Here is an 18,866-nt window from a genome sequence, read left to right on the forward strand (position 1 = left end):
GGGTTGGAGCCTAAGATGGGTATTTCTAACAAGTTCCCAAGAGGTGCTGGTGCCGCTGTTCCAGGAACCCTGCTTTGAGAACCACTGTCTCAGAGATTAGAGACCAAGCCAAAGTTAGTGCTGATTTGGGCTCCTTGGATGGGACAAAGTCAGGGAGATCAGTGTCTCAACTGGCTGCCAGAAGCAGATTGGCAAACACAGATAGAAATTGAGAAAGTGCTAAAACCTTCTATTGGATGTATTTGTCTTTTCCTGGCTTTTCATTCAACTAACCATATGCTTACTTTCCACTGACAATTGCTATTTAAATGTCACTCGACAAGCAGCTGCTCCTCAGCCTACTATATGCTGGGTAATTTATTGTCCACAAAACCTGATGGAGTGGTATCTGATGGGCCTCATTTCCCACTGTCTCCACCCACCCTGCGTTCTGGTTCTGGCCCAGGCCATACAGAGGCTGGCAGCTCGTAGAGTGAGCTGCTGTTGGATTGCCCCATCCCCTGCTCATGCTGTGTCTTTGCCTGGGTGCCCTTTTCCAGGCGAACTCTCGCTCTTCTTTAATTTTCTGAGTGTTCACCCCTGATGGGAGGGTCAACCCGCTCTTGGCTGCCATAAAACTGTGGCCAGATGGCTCTAATGGCCCTTTGTTAGCAGTCACCAGGCTGTTTCTGCCTCGTCCTCCTCAGCTTTTTATCATTAGTGCCTAGGACAGGTCGGGGGGACGGGAGTGGAAGGGGAGATAGCTACTACTCACTGAGGTCGGGTTAGAGAGAACTTGACCCTCTGGGCAGGAAGAGGATAGAAAAGCTATGCGAAGCACAGAAAATATAAATCATTGTCACCATCCCCCTGTTGCCCCGAGGCTTCAATGAGTCAGTGAAATGGCATTCCCAACACCCGGCGGAAAAGCAAATCTTTGGGATTCCTTTAAATCACACAAACTACCTTTGCTGGAGACAGATGGAATTTCCAGATCTTTTCGGCTTAGTACAGACTAAGTATTACTTTCCAGCAGGTCCTTGTGTTATCTGGACAGACTGATGGATAGATGGAGTCCTTATCAGCTGGGTCACCGGGTCATGACCTGGATTCATACCTTGTTTTCCAAACATGCTCCAGCTCCCGTGGCTGTATTTCACCTTCCTTTGGTGGGGAAGGAGCATGTGCCCCAGGACTTCGCTGTGTGCCTGTCTTTTTCAGGAGTCTGGTTCTGAAACTGAATCCAGACTGTACAGGACAGGTGTGCTGACCTGAGCTGGGATCTGAGACTGACCTGCCTCGCCCTGCATTCCATGCGGTGTGGCTGGTCAGCATTTGAGCCTAAAGCTGGAGCACAGAAAACTACACTTGACTAGCGTGATGGGCTCGCTTGTCGATCTAGGGTCGAATCCCATGTTCTGAGCAGTAAGGCAAGGTACAGGGAGTCCTGCCCCCCCTGACGTTGGAGATCTTGGGTCAATCACTTAGCCTCCATTCCCTCATGTGTAAGACAACGGGGTTCTGCGCCTGGTCTCCAAAGGGAGACCCGCTCTGCCGTTCTCTGAGGACTCTAAGATGAATTCTGGGGAGCCCATGAAGAGCTACCTTCACTTGAAAGGCTAGAGGGGAGGAAAGAGAGCCCAGAGTCAGACGCACGAATGTCGCCATGTCCCAAGTAGCATAGCTTCACGTCTTCCACAGATAAAGCCAGGCAGGCTGGCTCAGCTGCTGTTGAAATGCCAGGCTTTAGTGTGAGATGTTGCTGGACATCGGTATTACTTCTGTTTTTTAAACAACATTACTCCGCCGGGAATAAATCTGTGTCATCGCCTAATGGCACCTGTCATTTTAGTGTAGTACTTTATGTGGAAAAACAGATAAGCTCTGAAGGTATTTCTTAACCCAGAGCACGAGGCTGTCTGGAGTATAACACAAATCTATCAATAATGTAGTTAAAACAGTTTACCTTCTTAACAGGACGGGGTTCAGTTCAGTGATCTTCATTCAAGTTCACTGTAAAGTTATTTAACTGTGGGCTACACATTGTACCATACAGACCAAAGCATTATAGATTTTTCCAGATGTAAGTCCAAACTGATTGCAGCCAAACATAAATTTAGTCAAATCTTTCGTATACTCTGTTAAGGCCTGAATAAGATTTTAGACATTTGTCTCAGCTAGAGTATCTAGGATGGGAGCTGGGGCAGTTGCAAACAGCCCAATAAAGTTACCTTTGGACATGATAGTTATTCTCAGTGTCATCTAAAATAATGCAATTTATGTTTCAAATGTAAAAATGACCAATTACCCATTGTTGTAAAAGGACAGATTGTACAAGGGGGCTGGTGTGGTTCCCCCCAGCTTCCCACCAGAGGCCAGCCTCTATTGCATGGCCCACGGATGCACACTTCGCATCCGGCGATGGTAAGTGCTTGTATGCCTAATGCTCCATTTTCCTCGAACAGAATTATGTTTCAAAGCACAGGAGGAAAGCCAGCAGCCATCTTTCCCCACCTCTAGTTGCGGTGGGGGAAGTATATTCCAACGGCCCTGCCGGGTATTTGGCACGGTCTGTTATTCCAAAATGACGAGGCACGGTTTAGAATGAGACATGCAAACTACCATTTTGGGCCTTGAGAATTATTTCGGCTGTAGCGAACTGGCAGTCCCCTCACATGGAAGGTTTTTCGTGGGAAAAGACTGGCTAGACCTGCTCTACCCTGGGCTGAGAAGGCACACTCAGGTGATCAGGGTCCGCTTGGCTGCATCAGAATCTTTTTTTTTTTTTTAATTTAATTTTTATTTTTTTATTATGTTCAGTTAGCCACTGTATAGTACATAGTTTTTGATGCGGTGTTCAGTGATTCATCAGTTGCGTACAACACCCTGTGCTCATCCCAACACATGCCCTCCTTACTACCCATCACCCAGTCATCCCATCCCCCCACGCCCCTCCCCTCTGGAACCCTCAGCGTGTTTCCCGGAGTCCAGAGTCTCTCATGGGTTGTCTCCCTCTCGGATTGCTTTCCACTCAGCTTTCCCTCCCTTCTCCTGTGGTCCTCTGCTCTATTCCTTATATTCCGCATATGAGCGAAGCCATATGATAATCGCATCAGAATCTTAGGAAGAAAAACACAGGTGGGGTGGGGATTCGTTGCTTTGACAGGACTCTCCAGGTATGTGGCTAGGAAGGGGGCAGGTGGGAGAATGGGAGGAGGAGACAATAAAGAGTCCTTCTGTGGGGAGGGGTACTTGCACGTGTGCGACACTCTAGCCAGGTGTGGCTGGTGACCGACTGAAACGTATTGTAAGAAAAAAAGCCACACTGGGTCTCAAAGTCTGAAAATAAAGAATGTTAGAGCTCTCACTTTTAGGTTAATTGCGTGTTGACATTGCATGTGAAATAATATTGGGGTCGATTCAGTTACAAAACATTAAAATGGACACCTTGCTTTTCTACTTTTGGAATGTGACTATCAGAATTTTAAGTGTAAAGCCGCCTGGGTAGCTTCTATTTCTAGTGGTCAGTGCTGCTTTATATCCATTTCATAGGGTGCAATTATGGCTCATGTTTACGTGTGTTTCCTGTATTTTTCAAACAGAAGGAAACGAGAAACAATCAGGTGTCCTTCAGAAAAAATAATAAATGTATAAAGGATTTTGGAGTCTGGCAAGCAGGTGTCCTCGTTTGCAGGATGTGGGCAACTAACCTGAGACACAACTTCCTCCTCTGTAAAATGAAGATCGTAACAGCTTTGATCTCACCGGGTTATTGTCAGAAATGACAAATGCGTAGGAAGGCAGCACAGAGTGCTCAGCACAGAGCCTGACACAGGGAAGGCTCAATACCTTACAGTATTCTTGGTTAGATGTCAAGATTTTTCTGATGACTAATCGTTTTGTTTTTTGGTTTTTGTTTTTTAAGATTCTAGCAGCAGGAGCAGGGGGAGGGGCAGAGGGAGAGGAAGATGCAGACAACCTTCTGAGCAGGGAGCCCGACTTGGGGCTCGATCCCAGAACCCCAGGATCATGACCTGAGCTTAACTGACTGAGACACCCGGGCGCCCCTCTGATGCCTCATCTTTATTTAATCCTTGTGGATTTCTAACTCGGCTCCTTGTCTCTCTCGTTCTCCAAGTTCGTATTTACTATCCTACCTTGCTACTGTATACCCAGAAAGCCAAGATTTCCCCTTTCCTTACCGCTGGAAAATCTTGGGTCTGGTTCTCTATTTTTGGCAACTTGTTCAGAACAAGGCACCTCCCGCTTATTGACTCTAGCTCGCTTGGATTTCAGAGCAGAAATTTTCTCCTGGCTAAAACTGCAAATCAGGCCACAACTTTTCAATTGCTCCTGTCCCGTGCCTCATCCCTAAGATACGTGGTCTTGCTTTTTAGCGAACTGCTTCTTTTGATGGGAAGGTCAGTCGAGGGCAATGGATACTAGCAAAGGGGTTGAAGGTAACAAGAAGGGACATGCAAACAGGAGCTCAGCAGAACAGGGCCAAAGCTGGGACAAAAGCACAACAGCTTTGTAACTTGCCCCCCAAACCCACCCCCTTTTCTCACTGCTTTTCATCCAGGGGCTTGCAAAGCTGTACTATGTTCAACCCCAGTAAGTACAAGTGGGTTCTCTCGCCTTCCTAGATCCTTTCTGCCTGAAGTACAACCTTCACAGTGTGGCAGAGCGCACATCTGAAGCCCTGTGCTCGATTTCCATGTTCTGGGAACTAAGTCTTCAGATGAAGACGGTTGTACTTGTCTGAAATGCAGTGGCAGAGCAGGGAAAAGAACTTAAGCCTCGATGAAGACATGTAGCTTCTCTTGGTATGAGAAGCTTCCTAGTTCTTTCAGTTAATGAGATGAGCCTGTCAGTCAGAACTGCTTCTGAAACAAACGAGGAGAAATCACTTACAGACCCACTAGGAACAGCACACATGGCTGGAAGTGTCCGTGCTTCTGGAAACAGTGGGAAAAAGGCTCCTGATTTCCTCTGCAAGGTGTTTTTTTTTTTTAACATAGAAAAATGTTGATTTTTGTTTCCATCCAGCAGCTTTAACTAGGTGATTCAGACGATAGTCTTAAGGTGATTTTTTTTTTTTTTTGGCCTTTTCATCAGATCTATGTTACTTTGCTCATTTTATTTTTAGATCCACTGAGTGTTATCAGGGCAGCAAACTCAAAGGAAAGAAGTAAGCAAACTGGTTTGTGTTTTAAGCTTGGGCTAAGGTTTGACAAGAGGAACCCTTGGAAATTATCAGGGGAGCAGAGCTTTCAGGGCCACCTTTGCTGACGGTTGGGTTTGTTGAGGGAACTGGGTTATTGCAGTGGTAGAGAACATACCTAGGGCCACATGGCCACCAGGTAAGTCATGCTCAGGTGAGTGCGAGTGAGAGGGCCAACCCCGGAGGCGCAAACATGGCTGCGTTTCCTGGAGCATTTATTAACAAAATGTTTACCATGGCTCAGAGGCAGAAGGGATTATTGCCAACCTTCGCTTCTGTGTGGTTTCCTAGAAAGAACAAAGGTTCGAAATGTGAATGAATCCTCCTTATTATGATAATCAGATTCAGAAGAGGGAGGAAGCATTTCTAAAAATTCAAAACACAGCATTAAGATACCAGCTCTCCACACGGGACCTTACATTCTGGGGTCTTGGCTCCAGAGCAGAGAAAGCAAATGCTGTGTAGATTCCTGATTTTCCTTTTTGGGGATGTGTTTTGTTTATTTTTTGGTCACTGTCGATAAGTGTTTTCTCTGTCAGAGGTCTGAGAAACAGAGATGAGTGTGTTAGTTGAAATACAAATACAGGGCCATGCAAACAGTCAACTTAAGTTCTGCTTATGGGTCAGAGTGGGGTCCCTGTGGGGCCTGATCGTTTTGGAGGCTGCAGCTCAGTCCCGCAAAGCCGATGAGCGTGCTACTGGCCAAACTTGAAGTTTTGTATTTTCCAGTATTTGAGGATAACTGTCTTTTTCCCTCATGCATGTGGAAGAGATGGTACAACTAAAAATATTTGAAAAAGAACAGACGTGCTGTTGCAGAAACAGGCATTAGAATTATAGGTGTACCCACCTAGTAAATACATGTTCCAAAAACATTCTTCGTGACAAGCTCTTCCCGATTTTGTGTCCCTTGAAATTGAATGCACAATCATCAGCGTGACTAAATATGCTTCTTTGTGACAAGGGACACCGTTTCCATTTGTCTTGAAAATATCACTGGGTCTTTATGTGGACATTAAAATACAAATATTGTTTCACCTGATTTTACAGAGTGTGTACATCTATTGCCTTAAAAAGACAAAACCAGATTACTAGACTCCATAATCTGCTTTCTGGATACCCAACAATGAAAACTTTTTTTTTTTTTTTAATTAAGAGCTATCAACAGGTACAAACAATGGTCTAAAGCATTGAATGGTCTTTAACACAGTCAACTCCCCCGGCCTTGAAACACTGTGAAATTCCTTTCCGCTGGTGGCCAGCAAAGCGGTCAAGCACAACGTTGAAAAATTGGCACCATTTCCTGGCCAGTAAGCACAGGACTGGGGCGCTCAGTATTTTGTTTCTTGCATTACTGCGCTCATGCTGCTCCTGTCTGTCTGTCCTCTCGCCTGCTCAGGGCTGATCGTCGTGACCTTGGCTGTCTGCTGGATGCCTAACCAGGTGCGGAGGATTATGGCGGCGGCCAAACCCAAGCACGACTGGACCAAAACCTACTTCCGGGCCTACATGATCCTCCTGCCCTTCTCCGACACCTTCTTCTACCTGAGCTCCGTCGTCAACCCGCTGCTGTACAACGTGTCCTCGCAGCAGTTCCGCAGGGTGTTCGGCCAGGTGCTCCGCTGCCGCCTGACGCTGCCCCACGCCAACCACAGCAGGCACCTGCGCGCCCACGCCACCTCCACGGCCGCCAGCGCCCGCTCGGCGCGCCGCCCCCTCCTCTTCGTGGCTTCGCGTTCCGGTTCCTCCGCAAGAACTCACAAGGTTTTCCTGAGCACTTTCCAGAGCGAGGCCAAGCCTGAGTCTCCGCCCCAGCAACGGAGTCTCGAGTCCCCAGAGGCCAGCTCGGAGGTGAAACCACCCCCTTCTGCCGCAGGGAATGGTGTGCAGGAGCAGGAAGTGTGAAGGTCGAGGATGGAAGCCTCGAGGGCTACCCGGCGGCCCACCCCCAGCCCCCCTACGAAAGCGACGTTATCCTGACCCAGACTGGGCCCCTGGGAGGGCCGAGAGGGGCAGCTCGGGGCCTGGGAAAAATGGATACTCACGGAAGTACCTTCTAAGGGCGGATTCTGGCAGCCGGACCTTGACTCCCGGGGAGAGGTGGGGGCACACTGTCGCTCGCCCCTGCCCTTCCTTCAAGTACACACCGAAAATTCAGACTGAATTTATTCAGAGCTTACAAAAAAAAGTTTTACACCAAGCTCTTTTCACGGGCGAAGAACTGAAAGAGAACACACGCCCCTCCCCACCCAGAACAACAGGACACCCAGGAGAAGCTTGGGGAGCAGAGGGAGCGTGGGGCCCAAAGAACGATGCAGGAGGGGGGAGCATCCCCTTCACCTTCAGCAGTGAGCCAGGAGGAGCGCTAACTGCAGGAGCAGGACGGTGGCGGGGAGCCCTGGCCGCAGGGCCAAGGCAGAGCTGCTCCGTTTCTTGGGCCGGGGCCCGTTGCAAAGAGGGGTGTTGCAGCAGCTGATGCACACGGAGTTCAGTTTCCCAGGGGAGCAGAAGGACTGGTACCCGGCCGAGGCGATGAGGCAGGCTGCCGACGACGCGCACGACTTGCGGTACATGATGCCTGCAACACAGACCCCAGGAGCTCGGTGCCCTGCTGAGGGCTGGAGGCGCGCGCCTGCTTTCTCCTCTCCCAGCCCAGGTTCTTGGTGGGGCCAGGCAAGTACTTCGGGTTGTTTCATTGAGCACCTACCCCTCCCGCGCCAACATCTATAAGGAAGAGGACTTGTTCCCCAGAGAGCTCCATTGTTTTAGACCAATTGTTGCAAAGAGCTATTAAAATCAAAGTTCACTTAAAAAAACATTTATACGGAACTTTTTCTTTGCTTCTTATTGCTGTAGCTATCTCCTGCCATGGAGAATGCTACTATAATGATCGCTCTCTCACCCAGGGGGGTATTAAGTCCTAGGATTCCCTGAAGAACTAATCCCCATGAGAATAAGATCCCTACTGAAGGGGCCATGATTTGTCTGAGGTTTCAAGGTTCCCTACATCTTAGTGAGGGGGTGGCCTGATGTGGACCGTGTACCCAGGAGAGCCTTATTCCAGGAAACAAGTTCTGCCCTCAGACTAGACGGCCATCTGCCTACTTAGCATCACACGGCCTCCATTGATTCACATACCGTGAAGCCACGGAAAGGAGCACGTAGAACACGTCAGACTTACCGCTCAGTCCTCAAAGGAGGTTATCTTGAATAATCCTTTCCATTCTTAAAGGTGGAACCTTATTCAATTTGAATAATAGCTACCGTCATTTAAGTGCTTACCTGTAGGCCCCTCTACAGAGGGCTGTAGCGTACCAGTTCAACCCTACAAGGGAGGTCCCCATTTCACAGATGGGGAGCATGAAGGGCAAGATAGGTTAGGAACTTACCCAAGGTCACACTCCCGGGAAATAGAGGAGCTGGGATTTGAACCTAAATTCTGGCTCCATTCTGTCAAATCCTTGCTAGTATATATGCCAAAGCAGCCAGCCAGTAAACCACAAAAACAGTGGTTTTGTTTGTGTGTGAAGATAAATAACACGTCCTCTAAAGCTGGACCCGGATGTGAATGGCTTCAGCTTGTGTGCTTGCCTGCACAGCCGAGGGCTCCAGCATCCCTCACTCCCTAAGTACCTGCAGAGCTGTGTGTTTGCAGGCATTGCTGTGGTTTGCGCCTTCCTGCCCCTTAGGAGTGGTGGCTTGGGGTTATGGAGAAACAGTAAAGAATTGAGCAACCTAAAACTTCCAAGTGGGAGGTAAAGAAAAACTTTAAAACGTACAATTTTAAATCATTTTGGTTCTATAGCTACACGTTTAAAAGGATGGATTTTCTGTTTTGAACACTGTAGACAGATGCTCTGGTAAGATTGATTAAGGTCTGTGGACAGGACGTGTGTCTATGCGTGAGAGGCACAGTTTGATTTGTAAGAAACCTGCCACCAGGCATTGCCCATTCATAGTCCCTACATTTTCTACCCATTGCCATTTTAGGAACTTTTACAGTCATCTGCTAGTTCAACCTCAATAAACTTTCATCCTTTAAGTGAATTTTAAAAATTAAGGTGAAAATGCCCCCTGACTAGGTCCCCCTTAAAGGTTAGCACTCCTCTTACCAGTTTGGTAGGCCTGTTTCTAAACATTTACATATGTGCCCATGGAAAAATAAAATGTGTGCACACAGATTTGTCAGTGGTAAAACATCCTATATGCTGTTCTACAGTTTGCATTTTTACTTAGTGACATGGCTGAGGATTTATTTTAAGCCTAACTCTGTAGGGCTAAGGAGTGGTGACGGGGGGGGGGGGGGGGGGGTTAGATAATTAAAGCACAAAGGGAGCCCTGATTTTTGTGACTGATGCCCAGGGGACACATCCAGATCACCTATTCTGGGGCAAGTGGATCTTAACACTTGTGGTCCCACAGGACTATATATATGTCCATTCTTTAAAGCTGGTGCCTCCAGATCTGGCTTCCACTGAATCTAGGTGCTGAGATCCTCCCCCTGGGGACACTGACCTGTCTCATCCTCGAAGACTGGGAACTATTCAAATGAAAATAGGCTGCTTGTAGAAACACAAAGAAGAGTGAAGCAAACAAAACAGGAATACATTCCAAATGAAAGACCAAGATAACACTTCAGAAAGAACCTTACAGAAATAGACCGAAGTAATTTACCTCAGAGTTATAATGGTCATGAAGATGCTCCCCAAACTGGGAGAAGAATGGATAAACATTCTATGAAGTAGAAGTCACAGAGCTGAAGCATGCAGTAATCGAACAGAAAATAACACCAGAAGAGCTCAGCAGAAGAAAGGAAACTTACCCCCTTAATGCAGCCAAAAGAAAAATGAGAAGTGTAGGTAGTTTAACGGACCTAAGAGACCACATCTAGTGACTATAGGAGACCCAGAAGGACAAGACAGGGACAGAAAACTTTCTTGAAAAAATAATGTCCAAAAACTTCCCTAACCTGGGGAAGGAAAGTGATATACGGGAAGCCCAGAAAGTTCCAAATAAAGTGACCCGGAAGAGACACATTATTATAATTAAAATGTCAATGTTAAACAAAAGGAGAGGCTGTAAAGAAAGGGTGTTTAATTAGTGACAAAACATATACAAGCTGTAAATCTCACTGGTAAATATATAGGAGAGGTAGTAAATTACTTATAAAGCTAGTATAAAGGCTAAAAGAGATAGGTCATAAAATAACTACCATACTTAGTTAAGGGTTACACAAGGTACAAAAAAAAAGATGTACAATGTGACATGAAAAACAAAATGGAGGCGAGAGAGTAAAAATGTAGAGCTTTTGAATGCATTCAAGCTTATTAACTTACAATACACTTTGTAGATATAAGTTGTTATACAAAAGAAGAGGAAGGAATCTAAGCATACCAAAGTCATCAAATGACAAAGGACAAGAGCCAAAGGGACAGAGAAAATAGCTGTTAAGTATACAACCCTAATTACTTTAAATACTAAATTCTCCAAAAGAGTGGCTGGATTAAACAGCACCACTACCAACAACAAAACAAGACCCATCAATACACTGCCTATAAAAACTAATTGTAGATATTCCATGCAAATGGAAACCAAAAGAAAGCTGGGAGAGCGATACTTGGCCAAAATAGGTTTTAAAACAAAGACTGTAATAAGAGACAAGTAGGGCATTACACAAAGGGGTCAATCCAGCAAGAGGAGAGAACATTTTTAAATAATATATAAAGCAAATATTAATAGACCTAAGGGAGAAATAGACTACTCAGGGACCTTAATATTCCGTTTAGATTAGATCATCCAGACAGAAAACCCACAAGACAGCCTTCACCTTCAGTAACACTGAACGAGATGGAATATTCTGTAGATGGTAAGCTCATCAGAAAGCAACAGGGCCGCTAGAGAAGATGGCACAGGAGGAGGATCCTGAGCTTACCTTGTTGCACAGCCACACCCAGGCAATCCCGCCACTTTCTTTTCAAGTACACATAGAACATTCTCCAAGATGGATCATATATTAGGCCACAAAGCCAGGTCTCCATACATTGAAAAAAACAAATAATATCAAGTATCTTTTCCAACCACAACAGTATGAAACTAGAAATCAATTACCAGGAAAAAAGGAAAAAAAAAAGAAAAAAAACCAAACACATGAAGGCTAAATCGCAAGCTACTAAATAACCAATGGATCAACAAATCCCAGAGGAAATACAAAATAAATACATGGAGACAAATGAAAATGAAAACACAATGGTCTAAAATCTCTGAGACATGGCAAAAGCTGCATTCTAAGAGGCAAGTTTACATTCATATAGGGATATCTCAAGAAACAAAAATCTTAATCTTACCTTATACCTAAAGGAACTAGAAAGAGAAAAACAAAGCCCAGTTAGAAGAAAGGAAATAGGAAAGAGACCAAAAATGTAGAAAAGATCAATAAAATCAAGAGCTGAGTCTTTGAAAAGATAAACCAAATTGAGAAACATTTAGGCAGACTCATCGAGAGAAAAAGAACACTCAAAATCAGAAAAGAACGAATGCCATCACAGAAATACAAAGAATGGTAAGAGAATACTATGAAAAGTTACATGCCAACAAATTAAACAACCTAGATAAATTCCTAGAAAAATACAATCTTCCCAAACTGATTCAGGAAGAAATAGAAAATCTGAACAGACAAGATACTAGTAACAAAACTGAATCAGGAACCAAAAAGCTCCAAATTAACAAAAGTTCAGGACCAGATGCTTCATAGGTGAATTCTACCAAACATTTAAAATGAATTAATATCTAGGGGCGCCTGGGTGGCACAGCGGTTAATCGTCTGCCTTCGGCTCAGGGCGTGATCCCGGCGTTGGGGGATCGAGTCCCACATCAGGCTCTTCCGCTATGAGCCTGCTTCTTCCTCTCCCACTCCCCCTGCTTGTGTTCCCTCTCTCGCTGGCTGTCTCTCTCTGTCGAATAAATAAATAAAATCTTAAAAAAAAATAATAATAATAAAATGAATTAATATCTATTCTTATTAAACTATCCCAAAAAATAGAAGAGGGGAAAAAAACTTACAAATTCATTCTTTGAGGCCAGCATTACCATGAGACCAAAACCAGACAAAAACGCTACCAAAATGGGGCGCCTGGGTGGCACAGTGGTTAAGCGTCTGCCTTCGGCTCAGGGTGTGATCCTGGCGTTACGGGATCGAGCCCCACATCAGGCTCCTCCGCTATGAGCCTGCTTCTTCCTCTCCCACTCTCCCTGCTTGTGTTCCCTCTCTCGCTGGCTGTCTCTCTCTGTCAAATAAATAAATAAAATCTTAAAAAAAAAAAAAAAAACGCTACCAAAAAATAAACAAACGAACACAACAAAAACAAGACAACTACAAGGCCAATATCCCTGATGAACATAAATAAATAAACGTTAGCAAAGCAAACTCAACAATATGTTAAGTGCTTCACCACAATCAAGTGGGATTTATTCCAGAAACGCAAGGTTGGTTCAGTATTCACAAATCGATATGATACATCACATTAACAAGAGGAAGGATAAAAACCATATGACCATCTCAAGAGATAACAGAAAAAGCATTTGACAAAATACAACAATGTTCATGAAAGTGAGTTTAGAGAGAACACACCTCAACATAATAAAAGCCATATATGAAAAACCCACACTTAACATCATACTCGATAGGGAAATACTGAAAGCTTTTCTTCTAAGAGCAGGAACATGACAAGGATTTCCACTCTCACTTTTATTAAACATAATAGTGGAAGTCCTGACGACAGCAATCAAGAAAGAAAGAAAAGGCATCTGAATTGATAAGAAGTAAAACTGTAGCTATTTGCAGAATACATGACACCTCGTATAGAAAGCCTTAAGGCTCCACCAAAGAGCTATCAGAATAAATGAATTCCATAAAGTTGCAGGGTTCAAAGTTAATATACAGAAATATGTTGCATTTCTGTACACTAATAACAAAGCAGAAAGAGAAACTAAGAAAACAGTCCCATTTATAACTGCACAAAGATATAAAATTCCTAGGAATAAACTGAATGAAGGAGGTGAAAGGCCTATACTCTGAAAATCATAAGTCATTGATGGAAGAAACTGATGATACAAACAAATTGGAAGATATTCCATGATCATGGACTGGAAGAATAATGTTAAGATGTCCATACTACCCAAAGCAATCTACAGATTCAATGCTGTCCCCATCAAAACACCAACAGCATTTTTCATAGAATTAGAACAAATAATCCTAACATTTGTATGGTACCACAGAAGCCCTTGAACAGCCAAAGCAGTCTCCAGAAAGAACGAAACTGGAGGTATCACCAATCCCAGATTTCAAGATACACTACAAAGCTACGGCAATCAAAACGGTATGGTACTGGCACGGAAACAGATACATAGATCAAAAGAATAGGATAGTCAGCCCAGAAATAAACCCACGCTTATATGGTCAATTAATCCATGACAAAGGAGGTAAGAACATTCAGTGGGGGAAATGACAGTCTTTTCAGTAAATGGTGGGGAAACTAGACAACAAATGGAAAAGAATAAAGCTGTACCACTTTCTTATACAACACACAAAAATAAACTCAAAATGGATTAAAGACCTAAATATGAGACCTGAAACCATAAAACTCCTCAAAGAAAATATAGGCAGTAGTCTCTTGGAGGACATTAGTCTTAGCAACATACACATAGTTTTGTCTCCCCAGGCAAGGAAAACAAAAGCAAAAATAAACTATTAAGACTACACCAAAATAAAAAAAGCTTTTGCACAGCAAAGACAAACATCAATAAAACAAAAGGCAGCCCACTGAATAGGAGAAAATATTTGCAAATGATATATCTGATAAGGGGTTAATATCCAAAATACATAAAGAACTTACACAACTGAACATCAAAATAATAATTAAAAAACGGACAGAGGACCTGAATAGACATTGTTTCGAAAAAGACACAGATGGCCAACAGACACATGAAAAGACCCTCAACATCCCCTGTCATCAGGGAAATGCAAATCAAAATCACAGTCAGATAGGACCTCACGCTAGGCAGAGTGGCCAGTATCAAAAACACGAGATGTAATGAATTTTGGCAGGGATGTTACGGGAACCTTCCCTCATGTACTGTCAGTAGGAACGTAAATTGGTAAAACTATTGCGGAAAACAGTATGGAGCTCCCTCAAAAAATTAAAACCAGAAATATCATATGATCCAGTAATTCCACTACTGGGTATTTACCCAAATAAAACACTAAGATATATGCAACCTAATGTTTATTGCAGCCTTATTTACAATAGCTAAGGTATGGAAGGGACCCACGTGTCCATATGTGCTATTTATGTACAATGGAATATTACTCAGCAATAAAAAAAAATGAAATCTTATTTTGACAACATGGATGGACCTAGAGGGTATCATGCTAAGTGAGATATACTAAACGATCTCACTTATACTGTGAAATCCAAAAAACAAAACAGGGTGCCTGGGTGGCTCAGTCACTCTTGGTTTCAGTTCAGGTCATGATCTCAGGGTCATGAGATCAAGCCCTGCCCTGGGCTCTATGTTGGGTATGGAGCCTGCTTAAGATTCTCCCTCTCCCTCTGCTCTTCCACCCCCCACTCACACACTCACGCTCTCTCTCTTCCTTTAAAAAACAAAACCAAAATGAAACCAACACACTTAAATATAGAGAACAAACTTGTGGCTGCTAGAGGAGTGGTGGGCGGGAGATAGGTGAAACAGATGAAGAGGGTTAAGAGTTACAAACTTCCAGTTATAAAATAAGTCACCAAAATGAAAAATCACAGCACAGAGAATATCATCAGAAATATTGTAATAATGTGAGGAGGGGAAAGCAACAGAATATACATTCTTCTCAAGTGCACATGGAACATTCTTCAGGATAGATCATATGTTTAGACACAAAACAAGTCTTAACAAATTTGAGAAGAGTGAAATATATCAAGCATTTTTTCAGACTGTACTGGTATGAAATTAGAGATCATTTAGAAGAAAACTAGAAAATTCACAAATATGTGGAGATTAAACAACAAGCTACTGAACCACCAGTGGGTCAACAAAGAAATCAAGACAAATTAAAAAATACCTTAAGACAAATGATAATGGAAATATATCATAACAAAACTTATGGAACACAGCTAAAGCAATTCTAAGATGGAAGTTCATAGTGATAAATGCCTACCTCAAGAAATAAGGAAAGTCTCAAACAACCTAACTTTACACTTCAAGGAACTCAAAAAAGAAGTGTTCAAAGTTAGCAGAAGGAAGGAAATAATAAAGATTAAAGCAGAAATAAATGAAAGAGAGAGAACAGAAAAACAACAGGAAATAATAACCAAACTAGGAGTTGGTTCATTGAAACGATAAAATTGGCAAACTTGTAGCTATACAGACCAAGAAAAATGAGAGGATTCAAATAAATAAAATCAGAAATGGAAGTGGAGACATTATAACTGATACCACAGAAACGCAAAGGATAGTAAGAGACTAGTATGAATAATTATAGGACAAAAAGGAGCCAAAAATACACAATGGGGGAAAGAGGAGTCTCTTCAATAAATGGTGTTGGGAAAACTGGATCCATATCTAACACCAAAGACAAACATTAACTCAAAATGGATTAAAGACTTGGATGTAAGACCTGAAATCCTAAAGCTCCTAGAAGAAACCATGAGAGATAAGCAACTTGACACTGGTCTTGGTGATGATTTTTTGTATTTGACACTAAAAGCAAAGGCTACCATAGCAAAACTGAATAAGTGTGAGTGCATCGGAAAGCTTCTGCCCAACAAAGGAAACCATCAGCAAAATGAAACGGCAGCCTACTGAATGGGGAAAACCTTTTGTAAATCATATATCTGATAAGGGATTATTGTCCACAATATATAAAGAACGCCTACAACTCAAGAGCAAAATACAAACATTCCAACTAAAAAATACACAAAGGATCTGAATGGACATTTTTCCAAAGACATATGATACGGCCAATAGGTACATGAAAAGATGTTCAAAATCACTGATAATGGGGGCACCTGAGTGGCTCAGTCAATTGAGTGTCTGACTTCGGCTCAGATCATGATCTTGGGGTCCTGGGATTGAGCCCCATGTTGGGCTCCTTGCTCAGTGGGGAGTCTGCTTGTCCCTCTGCCTCTGCTGTTCCCCCTGCTTGTACTCTGTCACTCTCAAATAAAAAATAAAATCTTCAAAAAAAAATCACTGATTATCAGGGAAATGCAAATCAAACCATAATGAAATATCACCTCATACCTGTTAGGTTTGTTATTACTAATAATAAATAACAAGTGTTTGTGAAAATTTGGGGAAAGGGAATCCTTGTGCACTGTTGGCGGGAATGTAAACAGGTGCAGCCATTATAGAAAATAAAATGGAGTTTCCTCAAAAAATTAACAATATAAGTACCATATGATTCAGCAATTCTACTTCTAGGTATTTTTCTGAAGAAAACAAAAACACTACTTCAGATAGATACATGCATCCCTATGTTAATTACAGGGTTATTTACAATAACGAAGATATGGAAGCAACCTCAATGTCCATCATCAAATTAACGGATAAAGAAAATGTGACACACAATAGAGTTACTCAGCCATAAAACAGAACAAAGTCTTGCCATTTGTGACAATATGGCTGGACCTTCAGGGCGTTATGCTAAGTGAAAGAAGTCGCACAGAGAAAGGTAAATACCATATGATCTTACTTGTATGTGGAATCTAAAAACAAAAACAAAAGAAAACCGAAGTCATAGATCCAGGGAACAGGTTAGTGGTTGCCAGAGATGGGATGTGGTAGATGCGTGAAATGGGTGAAGGGAGTCAAAGGTATAAACTTCCAGTTACAAAATAAGTAAGTCAAGAGGAATTAATATACGGCATGGCAACTAGTTAATAATACTGTATTGTCTATTTGATAGTTGCTGAGAGACTGCATCTGAAAAGTTCTCATCACAAGAAGAGAAATTCCATAACTATGTATGGAGACACATGTTAACTAGACTTACTACTGTGGTGATCATTTTATAACAAATATCGAATCTTTATGTTGTCTACCGAAACTAATAATGTTATATGTAAATTTTACCGTAATACAAAATAAAAATAATTTAAAAAATAATTTTAATTTTTAAAAACCCTGAAAAAAAACGCCTGGTTACAAAGAGATGTGCCAACAGAGCCACAGTCTGCCCTTTTGCTGATACCCTCACATCCTTAACCTCTTTAGTCAGAAACAATTTATCCTTGTAAGGAAAGTGTGTGTGTGTGTGTGTGTGTGTGTGTGTGTGTGTAAGGAAGAGGGTTGTGCAGATCTGTGGTCAGGTACAAGCCCTTAAGAAAGTGGTTCATGAATAGACACCACAAAAAAGACTTTGTGAAGGGAAAAGTTGTAAACTATACCCCTAAAATAAGGGTATTCACTGTACTAAGGGGAGTGGGGAGAGAATTTGTCTCATGCTAGAGAGATGTGTCAGGTGATGGGCTGGCTATGCCAGGCCAGGGCACCATGAGGAAGTCCAGGAGTAATGAGCGCACCAGAATGATCCCCGCATGAGCCATGAGGTTCAAGGCAGCTGCCCTGCTCATGGACCACTGTGAGCCTCCCCAGGGGGAGTCTAAGTCCTGGAGACTAGAGCTACAGATACTGTGAGTGAGATCAGAGGTGATTAAAAAGATTTCTAACCAGTTGAAAGGACATTTGGACCTAACACAGACATCAAAGGAAGTGATGGGCAACCAGCTGGTGTTGGGGTATGAAGGCCCTGACTTTGGAGATATTCAAGAAGAACAAAGAAAAAATGCTCTAATATTCAACTGTTGGCGGAGGCAAAGGAAGAATGCAGGTGTTATACTAGTGGGAATGGGCAAAGTCAAGATTAAAAAGGACTTTGAGAAAACAGAACGGCATTTTACTTATATGTTTGAAATCAAAGTGGTAGAAATGTCCAGGTAAAACTGCCTTTGAGAGCCAGGTGATAGGGTTGAGGGTTGAGGCTGGGACAGAAACTTGATAGTTTATAATCTGTAAAGAAGCGAAAATAAACCTCAGAGCCTCAGATAGAGAAAGAGGCTTCCAGTTCCATTCTAGGCTCTACAGTGGGAAAGATGGGAATGGGGAGGAGGGCCAGGGACAAACAGGAAGTGGTCATAGGGAATGCTGAGAATTTCCCTGCAAGGAGCGTGTGGCTGAACACCACACAGGCAGCTGTAGGGTTTTAAGGAAATGCCCCTGAGTTTAGACATTAGGAAGGCAGGGTGGCATGGGATGGTAGAACTGGTTAAGAAAACCACAGGAGAAATTCTGAAGAAGCAAGGGGTGGGCACACACAGAATAAGACCCAGGCTGAACAGAAATAGGTAGGTTCTAATGTGGAATACCAGATCAGAGCTTAGAACTATTTACCAGTTACATCACTCACAGCTGGATAAATTCCAAGTGGATCTAACATTAAAATGTTGAACAAAATCATAAAAGTACTAAAAAACAGTGTGGGACCTGGGAGATTTATCATTTAAGAATAGTGAAGGTTATTCTATGATGCACACTCAGAAGCCATTAAGGAGAAGACTAATAATTAGACTTTACAACATTTTAAAAAATTCACAGAGTTAGAACAATCCTA

General features: G+C 42.9%; 2 protein-coding genes across 4 annotated transcripts in view; one reads left to right on the forward strand and one right to left on the reverse strand.

Annotated features, from left to right (window-relative positions):
- GPR39 (G protein-coupled receptor 39) overlaps positions 1–8,019 on the forward strand; it is a 196,807-nt gene extending 188,788 nt beyond the window's left edge. For all 3 annotated transcript variants that reach the window (XM_044388254.3, XM_044388256.3, XM_026510249.3), the window contains one exon: positions 6,603–8,019. In XM_044388254.3, coding sequence (XP_044244189.2) covers positions 6,603–7,108 — 506 coding nt within the window. In that variant the 3' untranslated portion in view covers positions 7,109–8,019. The remainder of the gene's footprint in view (positions 1–6,602) is intronic.
- Positions 7,546–18,866, reverse strand: part of LYPD1 (LY6/PLAUR domain containing 1) — a 40,128-nt gene continuing 28,807 nt past the window's right edge. The window contains exon 3 of the mRNA XM_048213975.2: positions 7,546–7,781. Within this exon, the coding sequence (XP_048069932.2) occupies positions 7,546–7,781 (236 nt within the window). The remainder of the gene's footprint in view (positions 7,782–18,866) is intronic.

Source organism: Ursus arctos, unplaced genomic scaffold, assembly GCF_023065955.2.
Source record: "Ursus arctos isolate Adak ecotype North America unplaced genomic scaffold, UrsArc2.0 scaffold_1, whole genome shotgun sequence".
NCBI classification, from domain to species: Eukaryota; Metazoa; Chordata; class Mammalia; order Carnivora; family Ursidae; genus Ursus; species Ursus arctos.